Source organism: Panthera onca, chromosome A1, assembly GCF_046562875.1.
Source record: "Panthera onca isolate mPanOnc1 chromosome A1, mPanOnc1 haplotype 2, whole genome shotgun sequence".
Classification (NCBI taxonomy): domain Eukaryota; kingdom Metazoa; phylum Chordata; class Mammalia; order Carnivora; family Felidae; genus Panthera; species Panthera onca.
In genome coordinates, this window is record NC_138339.1 from 158,685,568 (window position 1) to 158,709,059 (window position 23,492).

A 23,492-nucleotide genomic window follows, 5' to 3' on the forward strand; every position below is an offset into this window, starting at 1 on the left:
CCCAAGAGCCTGTGACCCCGTGAAGAGGGAGAGGCCCCGAGGCCGGGCACACGCAGCAGGCCTGAGCACATGGACCACACCGAGGTGCTCACCTCCTTCCCTTGGAGCCCAGGGACCCCTGGGGCGCCCTGCTCCTGGCTCCTGCAGTTCTTTAGGGAGGACAGTCCGAGGCCACACAGCACACAACCGTCGGGAGCACAGGGAAATACTAACGTGTTCGTTACAGCCTCCTTGTGATTTTCTAACACCATCCCGTCCTCAGGGGCTTCACAGTCAACACCACAGGACCTTAGTTTACAACTACAAACTGGGACCCAGGAAAACATTACCACACCTCCCACGCCCCTTCCCTCTTGTGCCTGGGGCAAAGCCCGCAGGGACGCCGGGACCAGCACCGGAACCAGGCTGCTGGGATGCTATAAACGGTATTCCTGTACTGCACGTAGTTTTAAGTTAAGTGCACAGAACTCCTTCCCCTGCATGCTCTTTATACTTAAGATGCAAACCTCCCTCCAGGAAGAAACACCAAGACGCTGAACGAATGAACATGTAAACCAACAGCGAAGGCACTCATTTGTCACAACTAACCTGAGTTTTTCTTACAACACTCGTTACTCAGCTTTTTGGGTTTGTACTTAAGGTAAGTAAACTCAGTTACTGTGTATTTCCTGACGTTGGATACAATGATCCACCCAAAGCAGTAAAACTCAGCTGCTACACAGGAAGCTGAGCCAATTAGAAGTGGACGCTGAAACACCAACTAGGTTCTTTACTTACCAAACCAAAGTAGTAATGACCACGTTCCAGCTTCACACATGCCACCCATCTCTGTGCCCTGCGTCCCTCACAAGCCGCAGAGGGCGTGGCCGGGACCCCCCACTCCTGCTGCACACCCTGACACCCTGATCCCCCTCCTTCTCTCTCTAGAACACCCTCCCCAAGACCCCTCTAGTCACCGCAGGATAGGGTGCGGACCCCTCGGCAGGACAGACACCCAGGGCTGAGTGCCCGCCCACAACCTTTGAGGGGCCCATCAGAGGCGCTGCCCCGGCCACTCAGGGCAGGGGGGAGGGAGGGCCAGCCACTGGGAGACCACCACCACTCTGGTGGCTGCCTACTTTCTATACAAGTCCTACCTTGCCGCCCCCATGGGCCCACTAGAACAGAAACGCCAGTGAGGGCAGGACACGTGCCTGGAAAGAAAACCAGAGCCACGTCCAGACCGAAGCAGCTCCCGGCCCGGGGACAGCTGAAGAGTGCCCAGTGGCACCAAAGCAGCCACAGTCAGTACCAAACAAAGGGCAAGCCTGTGCTCCAATGAAACTGTACCTACAGGGAGAGGCAGTGGGCCAGCAATTCCGCTGATTCAAAGACAGACACAAAAATCAGCAAGACAGGGTCAGGAAGGGGCAAAGAGCAGAGGCCTCAGGCAGCAGAGGAAGGACCTGGAGACCCAGGAAAGCAACCACAGGCCCGGCTCCCTAACGACAGTTACACAAAACAGCAGCATGTGTGATCGGCCAGGCACCTGGGGGGAAGTCCAAGGGAACCTTTGTTCGCACCTCGGCAACCCTCCTGACCTTTCCCATCACAGCGGCCCCTTCTGAGTCCCCACACGCACCGGGAGCCAGCGTCCTGACCGCAGCAGCACATCTGGGCCTGCGGGGGCACCAAGTGCATTGTGGCTGCTGGCTGGCACCTGCCTCGAGCAGGCGAGACGAAGGGATGGGAAGAACGGTGAGGCCCAGCTCTCCCGTGCCCGAAGGGACCCGGTATAACCACTAGAGGCAGAGCCCTTGCACGGCAGCCATACAAACAGCACCTACCTGAGGGGCGATCCCGGACCACCCACCACGGAAGCACACAGGGCCTCGCCAAGGGGCACAGTGCACCGGCACCCACCAGAAGACATCAGCGCTGCAAGCATACCGTGTAACAGAGCGCTCATCAATACTGTGAGCTGCAAGGGTGATCAAAGGAAGGAGCGGAGTCCAGATATACTTTGAAGGCCTGGCCCCTCACCCCACCCTGTGGCTCCCGCAGAGACCCTCCCTCGACTCCACAGCAAACGGACCCCAGGCCCCGAGCACCGCCACAAGGACACAGCCTGTGGGCACGCCCAGCACAGTAGGTGAGGGGGCACTTCACGGCCCCACCCAATCCCCTCCCCGAGCATGGCCTGCCCTGGTGACCGGATCTGCACAGGCCACGTCCGGTCTCAGGAGCCGGAGGCTGGGGTCCGGCTGGCTCGTCTCTCTCCCTGTGTGTGCATGGACCTCGCTCCAGCCCCTCCCTCCCGCGCTCTGGCAATGGAAGCTACCTGGCAGAGGGCCCATGAGGCCAGAGCTGGGGGCAATCTCCGGCCAACAGCCCAGAAGTGAACAAAGCCCACCAAGGACCAGGTGAGTTAGTGGACATGGTCCTGCCACAGGGACCTGGGGGTACATGTTGGTGTGTGACACTCTCAGGTCCTGGGCTGCGAGCCAGCACAGCTGCAGCCAAACTCGCAAGCCACGGAAGCCGTGGGTAACAAAACCACGGTCCCAGGCCACTGTTTTGGGCAGCCCGTGATGACACCAAGTGGGGCACTTTCCCGCCTTACCCACCCGCCACAGAGAGGGCACCACGGTGACACCACAAAGCCATCGGAGGTAGCATGTTACACAAACGTGTCTCAGGTAGAGCTACGGTTCGTCACATAAAAACCAGTTCCAAGTAGCCACGCAGACAAGAGAACCAGGTAGAAACAACCTAAGAAGGAACGCTGGGAGTGGCAGTGGAAGAACAGGGCTTCGGATGGTGCCTCTGCCTCCACCTGACCTACGGGCCGACACCAGGGCACCAGCGCTCCCAGCAGGGAGGGTGCTGCCGAGCCACAACATCACCCACACCGTGGCACTGCTGTGAGGGCCCACCAGCCAGCGTAGTAGTCACAGTTCTGCTGTGAAGGCAGGTTCCGGAAACAACCTAAAAGCCCATCAGCAGGCCTACATAAACAAGGGCACATCCAACCCACCAGCTCTACACTGACACAAACCTTCCGAATTCCAGCTACTAGCTCTCTGACGATACTAACAAACGATTATTCGCTATTTGGGGCACTTTTAGAGAGTTCTCATCTTTCAGAGATAATACTACAGTAGTGAATGACAGGACAACATGTCTGTAACCAGCTTCACAACCACCCAGCGGGCAGACAAGTGTGCACAGCCAGCCAGCCAGCCGTCACTCAGGACAGTGACAGGGTGCAAGGCGTCACCACCACATCCTCTCTGCCTACACTTGCATTCGTCTCAAATGTCCCACCAAAGTGTCTTCAGAGGAACACCTGGACGCTCAGTCCATTAAGCATCCAACTCTTGATTTCGACTCAGGTCGTGATCCCAGGGTCGTGGGATTGGGCCTCCACGCCGAGCGTGGAGTCTGCTTAAGATTCTCTCTCCCCTCTGCTCCTCCCCAACTCATGAGGCAAGTATATCCTCCCTCTCCCTCCCTCCCTCTCCCTCCCTCTCCCTCCCTCTCCCTCCTTCCTCTCTCAAAAAAAAAAAAGTGTCTTTGTAATGATCTATGTTTACAGTTACCAGTTTGTTTAGGGCCAAGTTGTGGAGTAAAAGAGCGGAGAACAGTGTGGGAGTCCTTTTACGTAAAGCTGTGTGACAGATGTGCATGTTCAAACACAGGTACCTAGAGAGTCAACTCCAAAATCACCAGAAGATTCGTAGTAGAATCACCTGGACTATGATTTTCAACAACTGTCAGCTTTCTAACATTTGAATTTTTTTTTTTAGTTTATTTATTTTTTGAGAGAGAGCAAGGGAAGAGCAGAGAGAGAGACAGACAGACAGACAGAATCCCAAGCAGGCTCCACACTGTCAGTGCAGAGCCCGATGTGAGGCTCAAACTCATGATCTGTGAGATCGTGACCTGAGCCAAAATCAGGAGTCAGACAATCAAGTGACTGAGCCAGCCACACACCCCTGACATTTGAATTCTTAACGAAAGACTGTGTTCTATAAGTGGATATGCATAAGGCTGCTGTTATTTTCTAAACAAAGGACACAGAACCGCAGGACAATGAGATCTAGACATGACAAGGGATAGGTAAGGAACAGGCTAGGCCGCACGTCTGAGGTCAGGACCCTGAGGGGCAACCACAGAAGAGAAACCAAGACGGCAGCAGGAGCGAATGGAGAAGAGGTCCACATCCACAGACTGGACAGAACAGGACACAAGGTCACAGAGGGTCACTGAGCGCTGGCCCTGAGCCACAGGCAGGGCAGTGGCAGCTGGAGAGCAGAGAGCACACCTGCGGAAGAAACGCACACTCACACCAAGAGTGCACACTCCAGGGAGCGGCCACGGGAGACGCACATCCTCAAGAGAGAGTCCACCAGTGAGGGGTGATGCAGGAGGCAGGAGTCAAATTTGCAACTTCCAACAGGTAGGGGGGAGGGGAGCGAGTGGGTGTGGCAGATGGAGCAGTACTGCCACCAGGATCTGAAATTTAGGTGAGAACTTGGCTTCCTCTGTCAGGGGCCACGACCCCGCAAGTGACACACAAGTTACAGCTGTCCTTGCTGCCCCGCCCCCTCCCAGGTGGGCCTCTCCCGCGCTCTCGTTACCTGCACTCCAGGATGTCTCTCCCAGTGCAGAAATGCCCGCGCTCTCTGGCTCCCGTGAGCGCCACCAGAGACGCCGGCAGAAATCAGCGTTCCCGTCCACCTCTGCCTGACCCCACCACCGCTCCAAACCGGAATGTCAACTGAGTGCAGAATCGTGGCACTACCACCCCCAGCCCACTGCTGGGTTTCTCCCTGAATCATCTCCCTCGCTCCCCGCGGTCACAGCCCTTCCTAGACAGACGCAGCGGGAACCACGACATCGGCTTTCTTCCGTATCTGCACTCTGCACTTCACCCTCTGCCTTTTTGCCAGAGAAACGTCAAATTACTCTTGGGCACACACAAACAAATGCGAGATTGCCTGGAAGACAATGTAACATGACTCCAACACAATTTTTAAATATTTGCCTCCACCTGCTTTCTGGTGTTTCTACAGCAGGTCTACGCTGAGGTAGCTCTGGGTGGTGCGTACTGCATTTTCACACCTGCTGAGTGGTGGCGGGAGACCATCCTGGGCCTGACGGGGACACTAATAGCAGGCTGGGATGTGTTTTATCAGTAAGTTATTGCCCAGGAGAACAGGATTCTGCCTTCTGTATAATAGCAAAGTCTGACCCAACCAGATGGCCACACCAAGAGCTTTTCTCCTTAACCAAAGTCCCTGCTATTTAACTCCCGCACACCCACCCTCCGGACGGCCGTGCCCCAGCCTCAGCCCCGTGAAGGGGGAGCCCCCGGAGTCGGGGACTCATCCACCCAGGACCAATTCCTGCTGCCCACCTTCCACTCCACTTGTCCAAACCGTGGTCGGGGCAAGCTGGAGGAGGCAGCGAGCCGTCAGCAGAGAGACGGGGACCAAGGTCAGGAGCTAAAACACACCAAGGGAACCTGGGCGCTCAACGGTAAAGGAGCACCCCCAGACACCCCGTCTCTGGGAGCCTGCCGACCCCCTGCACCCCAACTCATTCCCAAGCTCAGGCCCTAAGGAGGAGCTGGTCCCCTCAGCCACACTAGGAGTGGGGTTCTCCCCGGAGCTCTGGTTAGAACAGAAGTGTGTGTGCGAACGGAGGAGAGACCCAGGCCCGCGGTGAGCTCCCAAGTCCTTCAGAGCCACTGGCCTGTTCTCAGGACCCACCCGGTGCTGCCAGGCTGGACCACACGTAGGATGTGGCTGGCACTTCCACCTTCACTGCCCTGAGAGGAAGGTACGCTTGTCACCTTCGTTCCGCAGATGAGTCCCCAACCCCCAGAGAAGACTCTGCCTGAGGCTGCCCCACAGGCATGAGGGAGAGCTGGGCTCAGAGCACACAGCGCGGATCCACTCGGAATCGCTGCGTCTGTCCCGACACAGAAACCGGTTCCAGGAAATACCCATGGTCCCGCGGCTTCATGTGCACTCGGGACACACCCGCCATCCCATGGAAAGCAGAGGACTAACACAGCCAGAGGTGGAGACGTTTTCTGTTCGTAGAGTAGCCTTATTTTATTGGCTAATTTAAAAATTAACAACACACTGATCTGACTTCCCTTCTGGAAAAATTATTTCTCCCTTTCAGAAAGAACCCAACTTTCCTTTTAACAAAAACCAAGTCACAGAGGCCAGGAGCTCGAACAAGTACCACTGTCCTTCACAACCTCCAAGGGCCCAAGTGGGCCGCAGCCGCAGGGATGGACAGACAGGACAGCCTCATCCCCTACCACCAGCCTTTTCCTTCCCAGGGGAAGGAGAGCTCAAAAACAGAGTGAGCACCATTTCTCGGACCACCGTCCACACGCGAGCCATACACAGTGACCCAGGATGCATGAGAGGTCAGAGTGTCCAGGATCCAAGAAACTGACCTGCACACTCACCAAATGCTCAGCCCTCCTGCCCCCAGAGTGAGACGTGGTCATGCAGCTCCATGAGGGCCACTGTCCAATGTGTCAAGGGAAGAGGGGGCACATCCACAGGAGGGAGGCACCCCCGGGAGCCTCCACTTCCGGCTGGGAGGTGCTCTGCTGGCACCTAGGTCTACAGGCCAGGCTTTCAAAGCTCTCTGCGGTTGCAAAACCCCATGACATTGTTTAATTTTGTGACTTCCCTTCTGCTGGAGCTGTGCTTGTGCTGGGGGAGGGCACACCAAGGGCACCCTGAAATAAGGATGAGACACCTCATAACCCATAGCTATCCTAACTCATGAACTACTTTCTCAGATGACATTAAGGCAAATATCTGTCTTTTATAAGCTGCACATCATTCCTAACACGGCACCTGAATTTTAAAAAAAGAACATGTTTCAGAACTGATACTGATGAAGGAACAATAAACACCTTCTAGACGAGCTGGCTTAATTTCGAAGTGCACCAGATCAAAGCCATGGCCGTGTATGACTTCATGACTGATGCTCACACTCAGCCTTGGGGCAAATTTGCAGACCAGGATTGAGGTCCTGTCAATACAGGTAGAATAAGATATCTTTCACTCAAATCCTCACTTTTCTGAAAAGCAAGTAAAACAAGAGAAACATAAGACCCCTTCAAAGTAATCCCAGTTATTAACACTTCCCAGCAGAGGAAGGAAGACATTGTGTAAGGCTGAAAAGATCTAGTGGGCTATACTTACGCTGCACAGTCATGTGCCCAGGAAGTTACAAGAGTACTGACCACTAACCTCAACTTGGGCCTCAGAAAGTCCTGGTGATCTCACTGAATGAGGATGAACATATACACACTCACCAATCAAATGCAGGAAACTCGCTTAAACTACCTAAGAACTGTCTGTACCTAACGTTAAAATTCAAACTGCAAATTCAAGGTGTATTTCCTGCACGTTTATGTCGAAATCATTTTATATTCACAACCCTTACTAAAACGACAAAAGCAAACCTAATGTTAACATTCTGCCATGAAATCACCAACGAAGGCTGAACATCGTTAATTTATACAGCGCGGATACAAGTCAACAGGAAATAAACACCAGGACAGAAAGTGAACACAGGAGATGCTTTTCAACTCACAAAGTAACATGTTCTAAAAGGAAAAGATTCAACTTCTATATCCAGAAATGCAAGCTAAAAACACAATTTAAAATTTTACCTGCAAATCGACCAAGTTTTGTGGGCTTTTAAATTGTGATCCAACTGAATTTCAAAAAGGGGTCGTTACAATGAGTTCCCCCCACAATGCGATAAAAGTATAAACTGGCACAATCATTCTGACAAGTTACCTGACATCTTAAAGACACAGCACATGTATCTGCCCGCCCGCGTCCATTCGTGCCCGCCTATGCCCACCCGCTTGTGTCCACACAAGCCTGCCCACACCCATGCACACACTCATGCGTGTGCCCGTGCAGTTGCACGTCCAAGAACTCCTCCCTGGACATTATGATGGGTCCACACAATGTGGAGATGTGGCCAGAAAGCCCCGAAAGCCCTGGCGCTGGAGGACGGAGACCTAGGGTGCGTCCACGCAGTGGGATGGGCTCTCCACGCTCCAGAAATCTGGGCAGAGTGCAGTAGGACTCTGCTGTGTGGTCCCTAAGCACCATTTATGCCCTGCCATGCATCATTAAAACCCTGGAAAACCTGCAAACTCTCTGAAAGGCCACATTCAGTATCTCTTGATGTCTTTGTGTCCTTTGTCCCCTCCCCGGACATGGCATCATGGACAAGCGACTCAAGCAAGCGGGCCATTCATGGAGAAAAGGCTCGCACCTACAGCAAAGGATTGGGGAGTAAATGTTCGTTTGAATTTACAATGACATGTTTAGGTCTGTAGCCGTTTTCATCTCCCAATTCACCTGTTTCAATAGCTGACCACCTACCACAGCCCAACATGCTGCATACATGCACAGCTGCTACTCCAGGCACGGCCCCAAGGAGCACAGTGTCCCGGCAAGACCTGCCTGGGGCATGACACCAAGTCACGGGACACTGAGGCACAGGGCACCTGGGGGGTGGCTGGGTGGGGCCTGGAGGTGGCTGGGGGCTCCTAAGGGGGTCTGGGGGTTGGCCTGGGGGCACTGGGGGGGGATGCCTGGGGGTACTAGGGGGTGGTTGGGGGCCACCGGTGGGTGCCTGAAGGGGCATCACCCCTGATGCGGCCACACCCCACTTGTGTGCCCTCACCAAGCACCTCCCTGGCTGACCCAAGCCCTGTCCCTCCTAACAGACCCTGCAAAGCCCAACACACAGGAAGCTGGCACTGACTCCACACGAGAACGTTCTCAAGAGCACAGCTTTCCAGAAAGGCAGTTCTGTGAGGGAAGCATCACCCACAAGCCACACTACAAGCCAGGGCCGTTTCCTAGCGGCTTCGTGACAAGCCCAAGGCACAGAACTGCCTCTAGGAGAAGGATGTCCCTTTCGTGTCCCTTGTGAATTTGACAGCACGCCTTCATTCATACACCTGTTCCACAGCAACACACCCAGGGCGTCTCCTCATCAAGCTGCAGCTTTCTGCTCCCCACCCCACTCTGGCCCACGCAGAGCCCGTGTAAGAGTGAGCACACCACCACAGGGACCCGTGTGGGCTACACCCCCCTCCCCATGCCCACCGGGGAGTCACTGCCAGGACAGGACAGGCTGGCGCTCTGGGAGTTAGCGCCTGGTCCCACAATGCACTCCAACCAACACCAAGGGAGACGGCTCGGTGCCGTCTTTATGTCTCGGTGCCACATTTATGTCTCCAGCCCTCATTTTACCCTCGAGGTCTGGGGCTGAAAACCATACCCAGTACATGTATTTGTAGATAAGCTCTTGGTCTCCTAGCGGTATTGAACCAGGCCTCGGTATCATCCCCCCAAAGCCTACATGGGACGCCTTCTGCGGCTCTCCAGAACACCTGTAGAGAATCTTCTATCACAGAACACAAAGCGGACTCACACCAGCTTGCACACAGGCGGACCAGCTCCCCCACCAGGAGCTGGCAATGCACCGCCCCAGCCCAGGACTGGTCCCCCACCGCTCCCACACCTGCAGCCACCTCCTAACAGTGGCCCACAAAGCGCCTCCGCGACCTTACAGACCGACCAGCTGGCTCCCCATTCCTCACGGACCTGCAGGGTCTGGGGCCCACGGGGAGCTCATACTCTGCCTGTGAAACACCCACGGGGCCATGCTGCGCACATGCAGCTCGCACACGGGCATGTGTTCATGGCAGAGGTCCTCCCCTGACTTCACACAATGGCAGTTTCTCCTACAATGAGCATGTATTAAACAATTACAGTTTCTGGATCTTCTCTGAAGTTGCCATTTCCTTCAGGAGGCTTTCTTGGTGCTGAAAATGACTGTCTTCTCAGCCTGGCCAACTTTCCCAACCGTGACCTGTGTTCACGGGAGCTGTGGCTGGCACAAAATTGAATTCAGATAGCTAGTTTCATAAATGAGTACAGCAATTACATTTCCCTCCTCCCCGAATGAGGAGACCCTATGACAGAGGGACAGGCCCACGGCTGTGAGCAGAGACCCACACGGTCCCAGGGTGTAACTGAAATGCAAGCCACTGTGGGCCCTGCCCAGCTGGGACTCTGAGCAGAAACATCGCCCATGATGCACATCTAAGGAGGGTCCCAAAGCTTCAGGGCTGACAGCAGGAGGCAGCCTGCGTGCGGTGAGGGGGTCTTGCGTGAACGCTGGTAGGAGGCCCCGAGGCCGGTCTCTGTCGGCACTGACAGCCAGGTGTCGGCCTTGAAGGCTGTCGGGACCACAGGAGGAACTGCCGTCACTGTGCAGCCAGCCTCTATGGCCAGGGAGCTTCCGCCCCAGATCCCAGGACCGGCCAGTACTCTACGAAATTCTGGAAGCAGCCCCCAAAACCGTTGCTTGTGACCACTTCTGGGAGTGACCAGACCCCAGCTCACTGCATGCTTCTGCACCAGCTGAGTTTTCTCACCTCTGCACCAGGTACAAATACTGACTTTGGATTTTTACTATCTGAATTCTTCATCGCCAGCACATACCGACATAATCAGAATAAATGAACGTCAAAGACCTCGGGCCCACTTGGTCGTTGCTTCCCAGCTGGCTCCTTGGAGACAAGTGGCAGGTCTCCACCCTCACACGCTGCCCCGGCCAGAGAGTAAAGCTGGGGACACGGGAGGGAGAAGGGGCCTTGCCACAAGCACACCCAACTGCAGCCCACTCACTGCAGCCATGCACCCCTCCAGGTGAAGAGACACGCTTGCAAGATAAAAGGCCAGCTACTAATTACCAGGGAATCAGGCTGATTTTCACATGTTGCTAGAAAACGCAAGGCTTTTTTAAGCAGAGGAATTACAGTGTTGTGTCTTGATTTCCTTTTTAAACACATGCAAATCTTTATTTGTTCTAGAGACAGAAGACACAAAGTGCAGTCGGTGCCAGAACACCTAGGCTCCAGGTCCAGGCTCTTGGAGCCCCACACACCCACCTCCAAGCTCTTCCTGACCTCCCATCTCCATGAAACAGCACTGTTTCCTCATGGGCCCCGGCCCCCAGTCACCCCTGCCCTGCCTTCCCATGCCCCAGCCCAGTGACCCGCCCCCAGGTCCCCCCCATGCCCTCCTGTCCCAGAGCGCCCCCCCCATGCCCTACTCCTGGCCCCTCCGTGCCCCAGCCTCCCATGCCTCCCCACTGCCCCTAGACCCCTGCCCCTAGACCTCCTGTCCCCAGGGCCCCCGCATAATCCCCCTGGGTCCCCTCCATGTCCTTAGTCCCCCTCCGGACCCCTTGCCCTCAGGCCTCCCCATGCCCCCAACTCCGCCCTTCACCCATGCCCCAAGCACCCCAACTCGTCTGCCATCTCCCACCACCAGGAGCTTCAGGAGAGCAGAACAGCACACCGTGCTCCCCGCTGGGCACAGGCACTCCACAAATAGCAAAGGACGGACAGGATGGACACGTGAACAAAACAAGCAGGCCACCCTCGACTCGGGCATTTCCACCTTGTGCCCACAGGCCAAGAAGTGAGGCAGGCACATGGCACACAGAAACCAGGGGGCCTGGCTCCTGTCAACTCCAAATTGAGACACACCTACTATACGAGTGAAAAGATACAAGTCTTTCCGGCATCAAGCCCCTCCGCCAGAGACGCAGGTTGCAGGGTTAGCCTGCAACAGTAGTCTGCGTGCCTAGATGCCCATCCAGGCCACAGCGTGGCCCACGGCTCACCTGTCAGGACGGCCATCACTGTCGCTGGCCCCACGCCCACCACCCCAAGTCAACAGGCTCAAGCCGTCTGCCTATTTCCTGGGCAGCACCCCCAAAACCTGCAGGGGCTCCTGGGCCTCCACTGGAGGGAGGAAGCTGCCATGCCACCTTCCCTCATCCTCCGCACCAAGTCTGCTTGGCTGAGCCCTCGCCCGTCTCCTGAACTTGTTCTCCTTCACGGTGACCCCTAGGACCTAACTCCAGCCCCCTCCAGCCTTCCAGAGACCCCAGAACTCTGTAAAGCCGGGGTCCCAACCCACGCTCTCCAACCCGAGGGGCTGGGCTCCCGCCTGTGCTTAGGCTTTGACCCTACATTGAGCTCCAACTGCTGACACTGCCCACTACTCCCCACCACTGGCTGCCAGAGTCACCTGCCCAAACTTAGACGTCACACCCCACGTAAGGCAGCTGAGAAAAGGCTAAATGCCTTTCCCTGGACCACGACCCCATTCCAGTCCAGTCCACCAGCCCTGCTGAGACCTGGTTCCAGCCACACCTGACGTCCCCAGCTGTCGGGACTGGTAAAGCACTTCATTTCTGCTTCTCCTCACACCACCTGTCAGCCCAAACGGCTCCACTATGCTCATGGCCCCCAAGCCTCCACCGCGCCACCCCTCGTGCTGCAACAAAGGACGGTGCAGAGGCTACTTCTGTGACCGTCAGAGGAGATGGCAGTGGCCTTGACTGTCTTTGCATCCCCAGAGGCCACCACGAACTCCAAAGAGTCACTCAGTTAATAAAGAAACGTGGTTCCCATAACGCACAATCCGCACTCTGGCACAGGCTCCCTCCGACACACCGACATCACCTGCCCCTGAGCACATACCACTGCCAGGCACCTTTGGGGGATAATTCCCAGAGAAAAGGGCATGGCCACCAACAAATGTAACCAGAGGCGATAACCTCAGCCTTGAGTCGTGTATGGATCATGACTTGAACCTCAGCCACAGCGCACAGGATGCAGTATGTATTCACACGGTAGTCTCTGCCGGACTAACCCCAGCGCTGGAGAGTGGGAGCCTAACATGAGTGCGTGCCTGACCATCACTGAGAGCAAGCCACATGTTCACTTAGGCTTTCTGGAGAACATTAAAACCTCTGAACTAAAGGTAAGGCTTACACCTATGATTTGGTTCCACAGACGTGAGACACATTTTCTCTACATCTCATGTTCCGGGCAGACGCAACTCATCTGGACCATACCTGCAACCTGTGCAACAGGTAAGAGACACGCAGCCCCCTTCTCCTGATGCTGACAAGACAGCACATCCCCAGAGGCACGGAAGGTAGGCCTGGGCGAAAGAAAGCGCAGCAAAGAACTACGGGATCAATAAAACACACTATTTTTGAACCTAAAAGCCAGTTTTTTGGAAAAAGTTTCAAAAAATTATTCAGTGTATTCTACAGTTTTGTGACAAATCCAGAAAAAGCGAAAGTAGAATTTTTCACTTTTCATGACTCACCAAATTTCATTTTTCTGAGAAAAAAAAAGGGGGGGGGCGGCCAAAGCAAGTGCTTACCGCTTTACGGATGAAAGGTGAATTAACTGCCTACACCCCACACAGAACAGGTGCTCAGGGTCACTGCACACATGGCCAGCCCCAGTCTGGGCACCTGACCTCACCTAACTAAGGGTGTCATTCTACATAGCAATGGAACTAGAATTCACGCTGCCTGCAAAGACTAAGAAAGTCCGTGGTGTCACTCAGGCGCCGCAGAAGCGAGACACGCACATCCACAGAGCCCACCGGGTTCCGTACATCCTTCCACCTTGAACCCGTTTCACCTGCTCCAAGGTCTGAACAGAAACTGCACCGCAGCTTGTGCGTCATGGCGCCGAACCAGGTGGGGAAAGTACGAAGGACGTGGTGCCAGGGAAACGTGTCTGTAGCACGAAGCAGATATACTTACATCTTTTGCCATGTTACCAGATCCGTGAAGTCGATGCTATAAACGTTCACCCTCCAGAGAAGACTAATTTTCCTGGTAAGAAAGAACAAAAACCAAGAAATGAGTAAGAACCGAAAACCAAGTGAATAAATCATTCACGCCTGGCCCCCCGGAACCGCCACCCCCAAGGGACCCTCCGGGTGGCAGGAGCCCTGCTTTCCAGACCCGCAGCCCACCCTGGGGGCAGCTGCCCGCCGGCGCCGCCCGAGAGCAAATACAGCCCCCCCCTACACCCCGCCCGGCCCACACAAAGACCCTGCCACCCCCGGCCCCCCCCCGCACCCCCCGCCACCGTGACAGGTGGTCTTCCGGCCCAGCGGGCCTGTCACCCGGCCGCCGCCGCAGCCGCCGCCGCCGCGCGCGCGCGCGCCTCCCGCGCCGGAACCGGCAGTCGGGTCAGCACCGCCCCCACCCCGCGCCGCGCCCGCGGGGGCCCCGACCCCGCGCTCGGGCCGACCCTGGCCCCCGACCCCGCCGGGCGCTCGCGCCGCTGCTCCGCGGGACGCCCGCCCGCAGGCCCCGCCCGGGACCCCGACCCCCGACCCGACCGCGACCCCGCCGGGCCACCCCGGAGTCCCCGACGGCGGCGCGGGAGCGGGGCGCCCGGGGCCCAAGGCGCGGGAGCCGCGGAGCCGGCGCGCACACGCGGCGGGACGGCGGCAGGACCGGGGCGGGCGCCCCGCGCGCCTGCGCCCCCCGCGGGACCCCGGCCCGCCGCACCTGGCTCGCTCCGGCGCGCGGGCACGGGCGGGGTCCCGGCGGCGCGCTCGGCCCCGGGGTCCCTGCCCTGCGAGGCGCCGGCGCGCGGGGCTCACCCTGCGAGCGGGCGTCGGGCGGCGTGACGTGCGCGGCGCGGCGACGTGACGTGGGCGGCGGGCCGGCTCCCGCAGCGCGCCTGCGCGCCTTTTCGCGCCTTCGCCGCCCTCCTCCTCCTCCTCCTCCTCCCGCCGGTGCGGCCCGCGCGCGCTCCGAGGGGGATGGGCTCAGCGCGGGCGGGTGCGGGTGAGTGTGCGCGTGCGCGCCGGGCGGGGACGGAGACGCAGAGCCTGGCGCGGAGACGCCGCGGTGCGCGCGCTCTTGGAGAGGGGATGGAGGTGTGCGCACACCTGGATCGGAGCCGGAGGTGTGCACGTGCCGGTGTGCGCGCACACTGGGAGAAGAGTCGGCGGAGTGTACGTGCCGGTGTACGTGCCGGTGTGCGTGCACGCTCAGAGAGGGGTCGGAGGTGGGCGCACACCTAGGGAAGGGCCGGGAGTGTGCACATGCCAGTGTGCGCACAGACTTGGAGAGGGGCCAGGTGTGTGCAGGGGTGGAGGAGAGAGAGGGTCCACGGGTATACGCCAGGGAGAGAGGAGGCCAGGTGTGTGCACGTGCACATGAGTGTATTTGTGGGTGTGTGTTCATGCAGGCGGAAGGAGGGTAGATTTTGTGCGCACAGGCGTTTACGTGGAGAGGGGGGTTGGAGTGTGCACGTGCAGGCGTGCATGCCCTTGGAGGAGAGAGGCGGAGGTGTGTGGACGTTTTGATAGAGGCCAGCTGTGTGCATGTGTGATTGCACACAGAGGAAGAAAGGCCGGGTGTGTGCTCACGTGGAGAAGAGGTGGGCAGTGTATGTGTACACGTGTGTACGCGTGCTTGTGGAAGAGAAAGGCCAGCTGGGTTTGTGCCGTGACTGTATTTGCGCATGTGCGTGTGTAGGTGCACAGAGAAGATTGGGGGTGCGTGCCCACAGTCCAGAGGGCCCTGACCACCTGGTGTCCACCTGTCCCTGCCGGGCCAGCGATCATGCCCACACCCAGCCTGAGCCCGAGTCCCCACATCCTGGTGGGGTGCTCAGGAGGAAAATCAGGCAGCCAGTTTTCTCATCGCTGGGTGGGCCTGGTGCACCCCAGGCTCTGGAGACTTCTACCTGGAGCCCACCACCGGCAGGGCCAGGGCCCCCAGGGTCTAGAGACCCAGCAGAGGGCCGGCTGGAGTCCAAAGTTCAGGGCTGCAGCATAGTGTGCGGTGAGGAGCACAGCGCAAAGGCCTCTCTGCCCTGTGGGGGCAGCCGTGGTTCCGTTTCACGTCTAGTCCTGCTTCCCTGCCTGCTGCCTGACCAGCCACCTCACCTGTTAACACCACACTCAGCATTGGTTTCTTCTGGAAGACAGCAGAATGCTGCACCTTCTTTGTTCTGATTAGCACACAATGGGCACCAAAGAAACGTGGATGGTGGAGGTGATGGGGAGAGGCAGTCCTGTAAGTTCCTGCCTGGAGGACGTAGTACTTCTCTGCTGGTGCAGCTTATACAGTTCTTGGCCCCTTAGCAGGTCCCTGGGGTATCCGAACCCGCAACCTCCGTGTTGTCCCTCCAGTGGTCACATGTCCTAGCTCCATTCTCCTTGCACAGTATGTCTTTATTTTTTGCTGTATTTGAGTATTTGCCCACAGGCTAGAGGCCCCACTTCAGCCCTTAGACCCTGTACATGGGGCATCAAGCCTCTCGGTGAGAGCTGGGGGCTCAGAAAGAGACAGGATCAGAATCTTAATCCCCCCACGAATTCAAGATTCTGGTCATTCCACGGTATTCACACAAGACAGCCACCCCCAGTACTCTAAGTGATGTCTGTAGAGAAATCACGGTAGTGAGTGAGACAATGCCGAACTCGCAAGAGCTACCATGGCAGTGAGACAGCTCGAGAGGCCCTGGTTTCCTCGGGGAAAGAGCAAAAAATTGGAGTTGTTTTTTGCCTCTCGCTGAACACCTATTTCTGTGTTCCAAGGTAGCATAATTCCTAAAATTTTTGGTTGAAGATCCAAATGTTTGTGGCCACTGCCCTGCCTTGAAGTCTCTAGACTAGATTGCAGAAATGCCTCCTTCCTGATGAGCAGTGAGCCTGTGACTGCCTGCGTCCACCTGATCCCCCAGTGTCCACTCTCTATCTGGGGCAGGGGTTGTTCGGGAAGCATGACTTTTAGCGATGCTTTCATTCAGGCGTTGACTTACCCCCACCTCAAGTAGCTGGCATTCAGCCGTGATTGTCATGCAGGCTACCGCGTGAAAGTGGTTCTGTTCCGGGTTCATGAGAACAAAATGATTAGATCCTTCCCAGAAGTCCTCCTCTCCCAGAAAGCTCCCTTTTTCTCTGTGTACCTGCCCTGTTGAGTCTCAGGGCATGGTACAAACCCTTACCCCTGCACCCCTACCCCCATTAAACTGTCCTTTACGGACAGAACAGTTTCTAATCCCTGGAAAATTGTAATGCTGTGTTTGTTAAATACCTGATTTGCCTTTGGTTCCCTCCTTGATGACACTGGTCCTGTCTTCAGCAGTTTCCTGTTTTCCACCTTCTTGGGTCACTGTGGCCATGGTGACATCAAGAGGTGGGAAGACAGAGGCTCATGGGAGGTATGTAGGAGAATGTTCCCAATATGGACAAGTGACATTTTCTCATTCTTTGGTAAAACATACGGACATCTTTAGAAAACTTTGCTCATTGTGTGTTTCATAAAACAGAAGTAAATCAGTGTGCTTACTTCACCTGGAGGGACATCCCTGGCCCTCTCCAGAGAGGTCACTGCTTCCAAGCCCCAGTGACAGATTCTGTAGCCGCCACCCCTCCACCCCCACACATGGAGGCACCCAACTCGTCCTATGTCATGATTCATTTTGAAAATGTCTGGTCAAATTCAAAGTCCCCCTCTTGGGAGGAGGGCCAGTCCTGGACCCTCTTGGGTACGATGCTCCCAGCACTTACTCACATCTTAAAAGACTTGCACTTGTTTGCAGGCTGAAGCCCCAGTCTTTGGCAGGAAGTCCTCAGATCTGACAGATTCTAGACCAAGGCATCTAACTCACTCCGATTATCTCCCCAGCCTGTTTACTGCTTGGACACATGTCCTTTACTCCTCCCCTGCAATGTTCTCTGGCTTCTGCGGTGAGAGAAATCCCCATCCGTCTTCGCCTTTTAACTACACAGTCCTTCTAGAGAGTTCGTTCTGTGAGACTTCACACTACCCTGGCTCCGAAGTCGACAAGATTTGGGGTGCCTGGGGGGCCCAGTCGGTTAAGTGTCCGACTCTTGATTTTGGCTCAGGTCAGGATCTCACGGTTTGTGCAGATCTCTGCACTGATAGCATAGAGGCTGCTTGGGATTCCCTCTCTCCCTCTCTCTCTGCCCCTCCCCCACTTGCTCTCTGTCTCTCTGTCTCTCTCTCTCTCAAAATAAATTTTAAAAACTTAAAAAAAAAAAAGATGTCAACAAGATTCTTTTCTATGGACTCCTACAATGTGAGGTGGAAATACCCATGTCCCCCTATGTCATTTCCTTCCTCCATAGAATCCAGATACTGTCACGGGGCATGAAAGCACCAGAGAATATGGCGGTTTGGGGAAACTTGACCTTATGTACCACTGAGTGCCTCCAGGCACTTCCCTGCTACCTATCCGCTTACCTCCCAGGTCAGAGAGGGGCCCCCAGCCCACCTGCCACAACGAAGCTGACAGGAAGAGTCAGACAGCCTCGGATAATCTTCAGCCCCTCTGATGCTCAGATGCCTCTAGCTGAGAAATAAGTAGATAGAAATATAGGTCTTCGGTAAGAAGACAGACCACAGTTTCAAAAGTTTTCTTTCCTGCATCGCTCACTCCCCACACTCTGAGTGCCGATATTGTACAGATGAACAAGATAGAGGATTGCTAAATGAGAGGCAGATTCACACAGTCTGGGCTCAGAAGCACCACGCAGGGGCCAAGGAAGCGGGGCTGCCCCCCTCGGCCTGGCTGGGGCCACAGCACCAATGTGCAGACCATGCCTCGGAGACCAGAGGGCTTGAAACCAGGCCCACGTGGAATTGCTGGGACCACAGCACCGACGTGCAGACTGTGCTTCGGAGACCGGAGCACTCGAAACCAGGCCCGTGTGGAATTGCTGTTCTGGAGCCAAAGTCGTGTGTAGGGGCCTCAGAACGGGAGGGCTTCCTCCAGTTCTCAGCTTCTTCCCAGCGGCGGTGATTCTCGGGCTTCCCTGGTGGTGGAAGAGGGTAGCACCTGTCTCCCGCCGATATTAATGAGACCATATTTCCTAGATGTAAGGCATTCAGATACCAGTTTCCAGAGTGCAAGTGTGTGCTGCACAGAGCTTTCCAGGGGATGTTGAGGGTCCTTAGGGATACGGAGGAGCAAAGTCTGACCCAAGAGCCCAAATGCAGAGCGCTGGGCCAGGACGAGGGGGTGTGGGCAGCTGGGGCAGGAGGGCCACACAGGGCAGTTTTGGTCCCCCAAGAGCCCTCCAGGTCGGGCAGCAGAAAGCAGCATGTCACTAGGCCCTTGAGAGTGCTTTCTCTCCTCCCTACACTCCCGCAAGGGTCCGGCACAGCTCACACCTGAACTTCCTCCGTCTAGGATGGCTGCCCTCTACAACACAGCTTCCCTTGGGGAAAGCCGTTTAAAGCCTTGGCTTCGTGGACACCCTGGTGGGCCACCAAAGGGAGGCCGGAGGCACACAGCTTCACGGTGAGGCAAATGTCACTTGAGACAAACGATCACCAACTCCTGACTTCAGCAAACCGTTCCTCCTCTGAGCATCTGCCAGTGCAGGAAATGGACGATGTCCACCCGCTCGTACGCACTCGAAACCTAGGTAGAAGTCAAATGCCTCACTTGCCCTCAGTAACTAAAACAGGTCACCAATTCAAAATATCTTGACTTCTTCCACTTTTTTCCGTCTCCTCTGCCACCCCGCTGCCACCCTACCATCCTCTTCCCTGACGGCTGGAAAGTAACTCACCTCTTTTTCCTTCCTCCAGTCTCGTCCCACTCAAATCTCCCATCTGTCCAAGAACCAGAGTGTGGGACAGCAGTGGAGCAAAGAGTCTTACGTGAGCCTGGGCCCTGCTGTCCCCACCCCCACCCCTGGTGTAGACAGTCTGCGGGGACCTCACCCTGGAGAGGGACCCAGGCTCAACTGACACTCTCCGGGCACTGCCGTCCCCCACGGTGTAGACAGTCTGCGGGGACCTCACCCTGGAGAGGGACCCAGGTGCACCTGACAGTCTCCGTGCACTGCTGTCCCCTGCGGTGTAGACAGTCTGCGGGGACCTCACCCTGGAGAGGGACCCAGGCTCACCTGACACTCTCCAGGCACTGCTGTCCCCCGTGGCGTAGACAGTCTACAGGGAACTCACCCCAGAGAGGGATCCAGATGCACCTGAGATCAATGTGTGCTCTGCTGTTTTGGGGTTGAGTTTTCTGCATGTCAGCTAGGTCCAGTTGGTCTATAGGTTGGTGTAGGACCTCTGTGTTCTTGTTGGTTCTGCCCATTTTTGGAGGCAGGGTATGGATGCCCCTATGTTATTGTAGAACTGCCTATCTCTCCCTTCAAGTCTGTCAATGCTTGCTTTGTTTATTTAGAAGCACAAATGTTTAGTGTGCGTATACAGTATATGTATTTTTAAAGTTTTATTTATTTAAGGAATCTCTATACCCACGTGGGCCTCCAACTACAGACCCCAAGATCCAGAGTTGAATGCTCTTCTGACTGAGCCAGGTGCCCCTAGTGTGTATATCTATGTGCTTATAATTGTTATGTCCTCTTGTGAACTCACCCTTTTATCACTGTTACAGGAGACAAGGGCGGCATATTATTATTATCATCATTATATAATGTGCTTTGTCTCTTGTAACAACTTTTACTTAAAATCTGTCTTGTCTGAAATTAGTGTAGTGATCCCATTCTCTTTTGGTTACTAATTACAAGTAAGACCCTTTTGTATTCTTTCATTTCCAACATGTGTGTGTCCTGAGATTGAGACAGTATGTAGGTGGACCCTGCTTGTGGTCCACTCTGCCAATCTGTGTCTTTTGATGGGTGAGTTTAATCCATTATATAAGAATACATGATTTGCTCAATAGGTAGGTTTATAATTATTTTTGTGCATTTGTCTTTTAAATCAGGTAGGAAATAATAGGTGAAGTTACAAACCAAGAACACAATAATTCGCCCATGTGTTCCCCCTCACCCCAGGTCTTTGGGGCCTCTGGCTGTGTCTAGGCTCTTTCTATCCCACCTCAGGGGCTCTCTATAGCATCTCTTGGAGGACAGCCCTAGTGCAAATAAACTTTCTGCTTTGTCTCTCTGGAAATATGTCACTTTCTCCCTTATATTTTAAGCACAGTTTTTCTGGATACAGAATTCTTTTTTTTTTTTTATTGTTTTTAACATTTTATTTATTTTTGGGAGACAGAGGCAGAGCATGAGCAGGGGAGGGGGGGAGAGAGAGAGAGAGATACAGATCTGAAGCAAGCTCCAAGCTCTGAGCTGTTTGTTAGCACAGAGCCTGACGCGGGGCTTGAACTCATGAACTGCGAGACCATGACCTGAGCTGAAGTCGGACGCTCAACCGACTGAGCCACCCAGGCGCCCCTGGATACAGAATTCTTGATTGGCAGGTTGTTTGTTGTTGTTGTTTCTCTCAGCACTTCAAGTATGTCCCCGACTGCCTTCTGGCCTCCATGACTCCTGATGGCAAATTGGCTCTTAGTTTCACTAAGAATCCCTTGTAAGTGATGAGTCACATCTCATAGCTTTGAGATTCTCTGTCTTTGTCTTTGAGTTTAATTGTAATGTGTTTGAGTGTGGGTCTCTTTGAGCTTATCCTGCTTTGAGTTAATTAAGCTTCTTGGATTTATACTCATATCTTTCATCAAATTATACACCATGACCAAGTGGGATTTATTCCAGGGATGCAAAAAAATTTTCAACATAAGAGAATCAATGTAACACATCACATTAATAGAACAACACACACACACACACACACACACACACACACACACACACACACACGGATATCTGTTAGATGTCAGTGTTCATTGCAGTATTATTCACCTAGGTTGGAAACAACCTAGGTGTCCATCTGAATGCATAAATAAAATATGGTGTATATATATATACAAAATGGAATATTATTCAGCCATATAAAGGAATGAAATTCTGACACATGCTACTACACCGATGAACCTTGAAAATATTATGGTAAATGAAATAAGACACAACAGGACAAATAGTGTATGATTCTCCTTACATGAAACGTGTAGATTGGGCAAACTAATAAAGACATAAGGTAGATTAGTGATTACCAGTGTCTGAAGGTAGGAGAGAATGGGGAGTTACTGTTTAATAGTTACAGAGTTTCTGTTTTGGGTGATGCAAAAGTTTAGAAATAGGTAGTGGTGATTGTTGCACAACATGTGAGTTTAATTAACACCATTGAATTGTACACTTAAAAAAGGTAAAATGGCAAATTTTATGATGTATATTTTACCACAACTTTAGAAATTAATAATATACCAAAAGCCATTGACTTGTACATTTTCAATGGATGAATTGATGGCACATGAATTATAATCTCAATAAAACTATTTTCTTTGAAAAAGCTATGAAGACAATTTGGGGCACAATTGGGGAAGATTATATATGTTCCAAATATTAGATTAGAGAAGACATTGTTATTTTGCTAGGTGTGACAATGGTATTGTGATAGTGGAGGGGATTATCTTTTTTCTTAGGAGAGGCATGGTGGTAAACTGAGTTACTAAGCATGATCATGCCAGTACTTTCCTTTTGAATGGTTCAGGAAAAAAATGTGTGTGTGTCTTTCAGATGGCAGAGGAGGGGCAGGAGCAGGAGAGAGATAAAGGAGGGGGGATAAATATGGCAAAATGGTAAACACTGTTTAGATATGGGTGTATATTTTACAGCCTCACTGTATTTTGAAACTTTCAAATAGTTGGGAGAAAATCCCATTCTATACAACATTAATCAGAAGGTTCTAACCAATGCAATAAGGCAAGAAAAAGAAATTACAAGGCATAAATATTGAATAGGAAGAACTTAAGCTGTCTTTATTCTTAGATGTGATTGCATATGTGGAACATCACAGGAATCTACTAGAACTAACTAGTAAGTGTGGCAGATTCTCTCTATATGCAATAAAATCAATCCTCTCTATGTATGCAATAAAATCAATGTTTCTATATAACAAACTATTGGAAAAAAATTTTTAATATTGTTTAAGATAGCATGAAAAATATCAATTTATTGGGAGTTAATTTAGATGTGCAAAGTCCTATAGGAAAAAAATATATAAAACACTGCTTTAAAAAATCTAAAGTAGACCCAACAGGGGGCGCCTGGGTGGCTCAGTCAGTTGAGTGACCGACTTCTGCTCAGGTCATGATCTCACAGCCCGTGAGTTTGAGCCCCGCATTGGGCTCTGTGCTGACCACTCAGAGCCTGGAGCCTGCTTCTGATCCTGTGTCTCCCTCTCTCTCTGCCCCTCCCCCCACAGGCATGCTCTGTCAAAAATAAGTAAACATTAAAAAAATTACAAAATAAATAAAGTAGACCCAACACTTTGGGTATACATTATATTCTGGGATTGGGCGACTCAATATTGTTAAGCTGTCCGTGTTCTCCAAACTAACCTATGGATTCAATATCATCTCAGTCAAAATTTCAGCATTATTTTGGAAGAAATTAAAAACTTGATGGGGGGAGATTTCACTTCCAGAGCAGTTTTAGGTTCATAGCAAAACTGAGCACAAAGTACAGAAAGTTCTCAGATACCCTCTGCCCTGCACCTGCACGCAGCCTCCCACTATCCAAATTCTGCACCAGAGTGGTACCTTTGCTATAATCAGTGAGTGAACCTACATTGACAGCATGATCGCCCAACATCCATGGTTTATGTTGGGGTTCACTCTTGGT

The 23,492-nt window shown here is 53.7% G+C and overlaps 1 protein-coding gene across 5 annotated transcripts in view; it reads right to left on the reverse strand.

Annotated features, from left to right (window-relative positions):
- The window catches only part of TFDP1 (transcription factor Dp-1), a 40,261-nt gene extending 25,658 nt beyond the window's left edge, over window positions 1–14,603 (reverse strand). Inside the window, exons 1-2 of one of the 5 annotated variants that reach the window (XM_078452710.2) lie at window positions 14,556–14,603; window positions 13,702–13,773 (exon numbers count right to left, since the gene is read on the reverse strand). In XM_078452710.2, coding sequence (XP_078308836.1) covers window positions 13,702–13,713 — 12 coding nt within the window. In that variant the 5' untranslated portion in view covers window positions 13,714–13,773; window positions 14,556–14,603. Of the gene's footprint in view, window positions 1–6,460; window positions 6,645–13,701; window positions 13,774–14,032; window positions 14,055–14,460 lie in introns of those variants that run through there. The other 4 variants (XM_078452704.2, XM_078452716.2, XM_060636613.3 and 1 more) reach the window with 4 other exon arrangements.
- Between the last annotated feature and the right edge of the window lie 8,889 nt (window positions 14,604–23,492).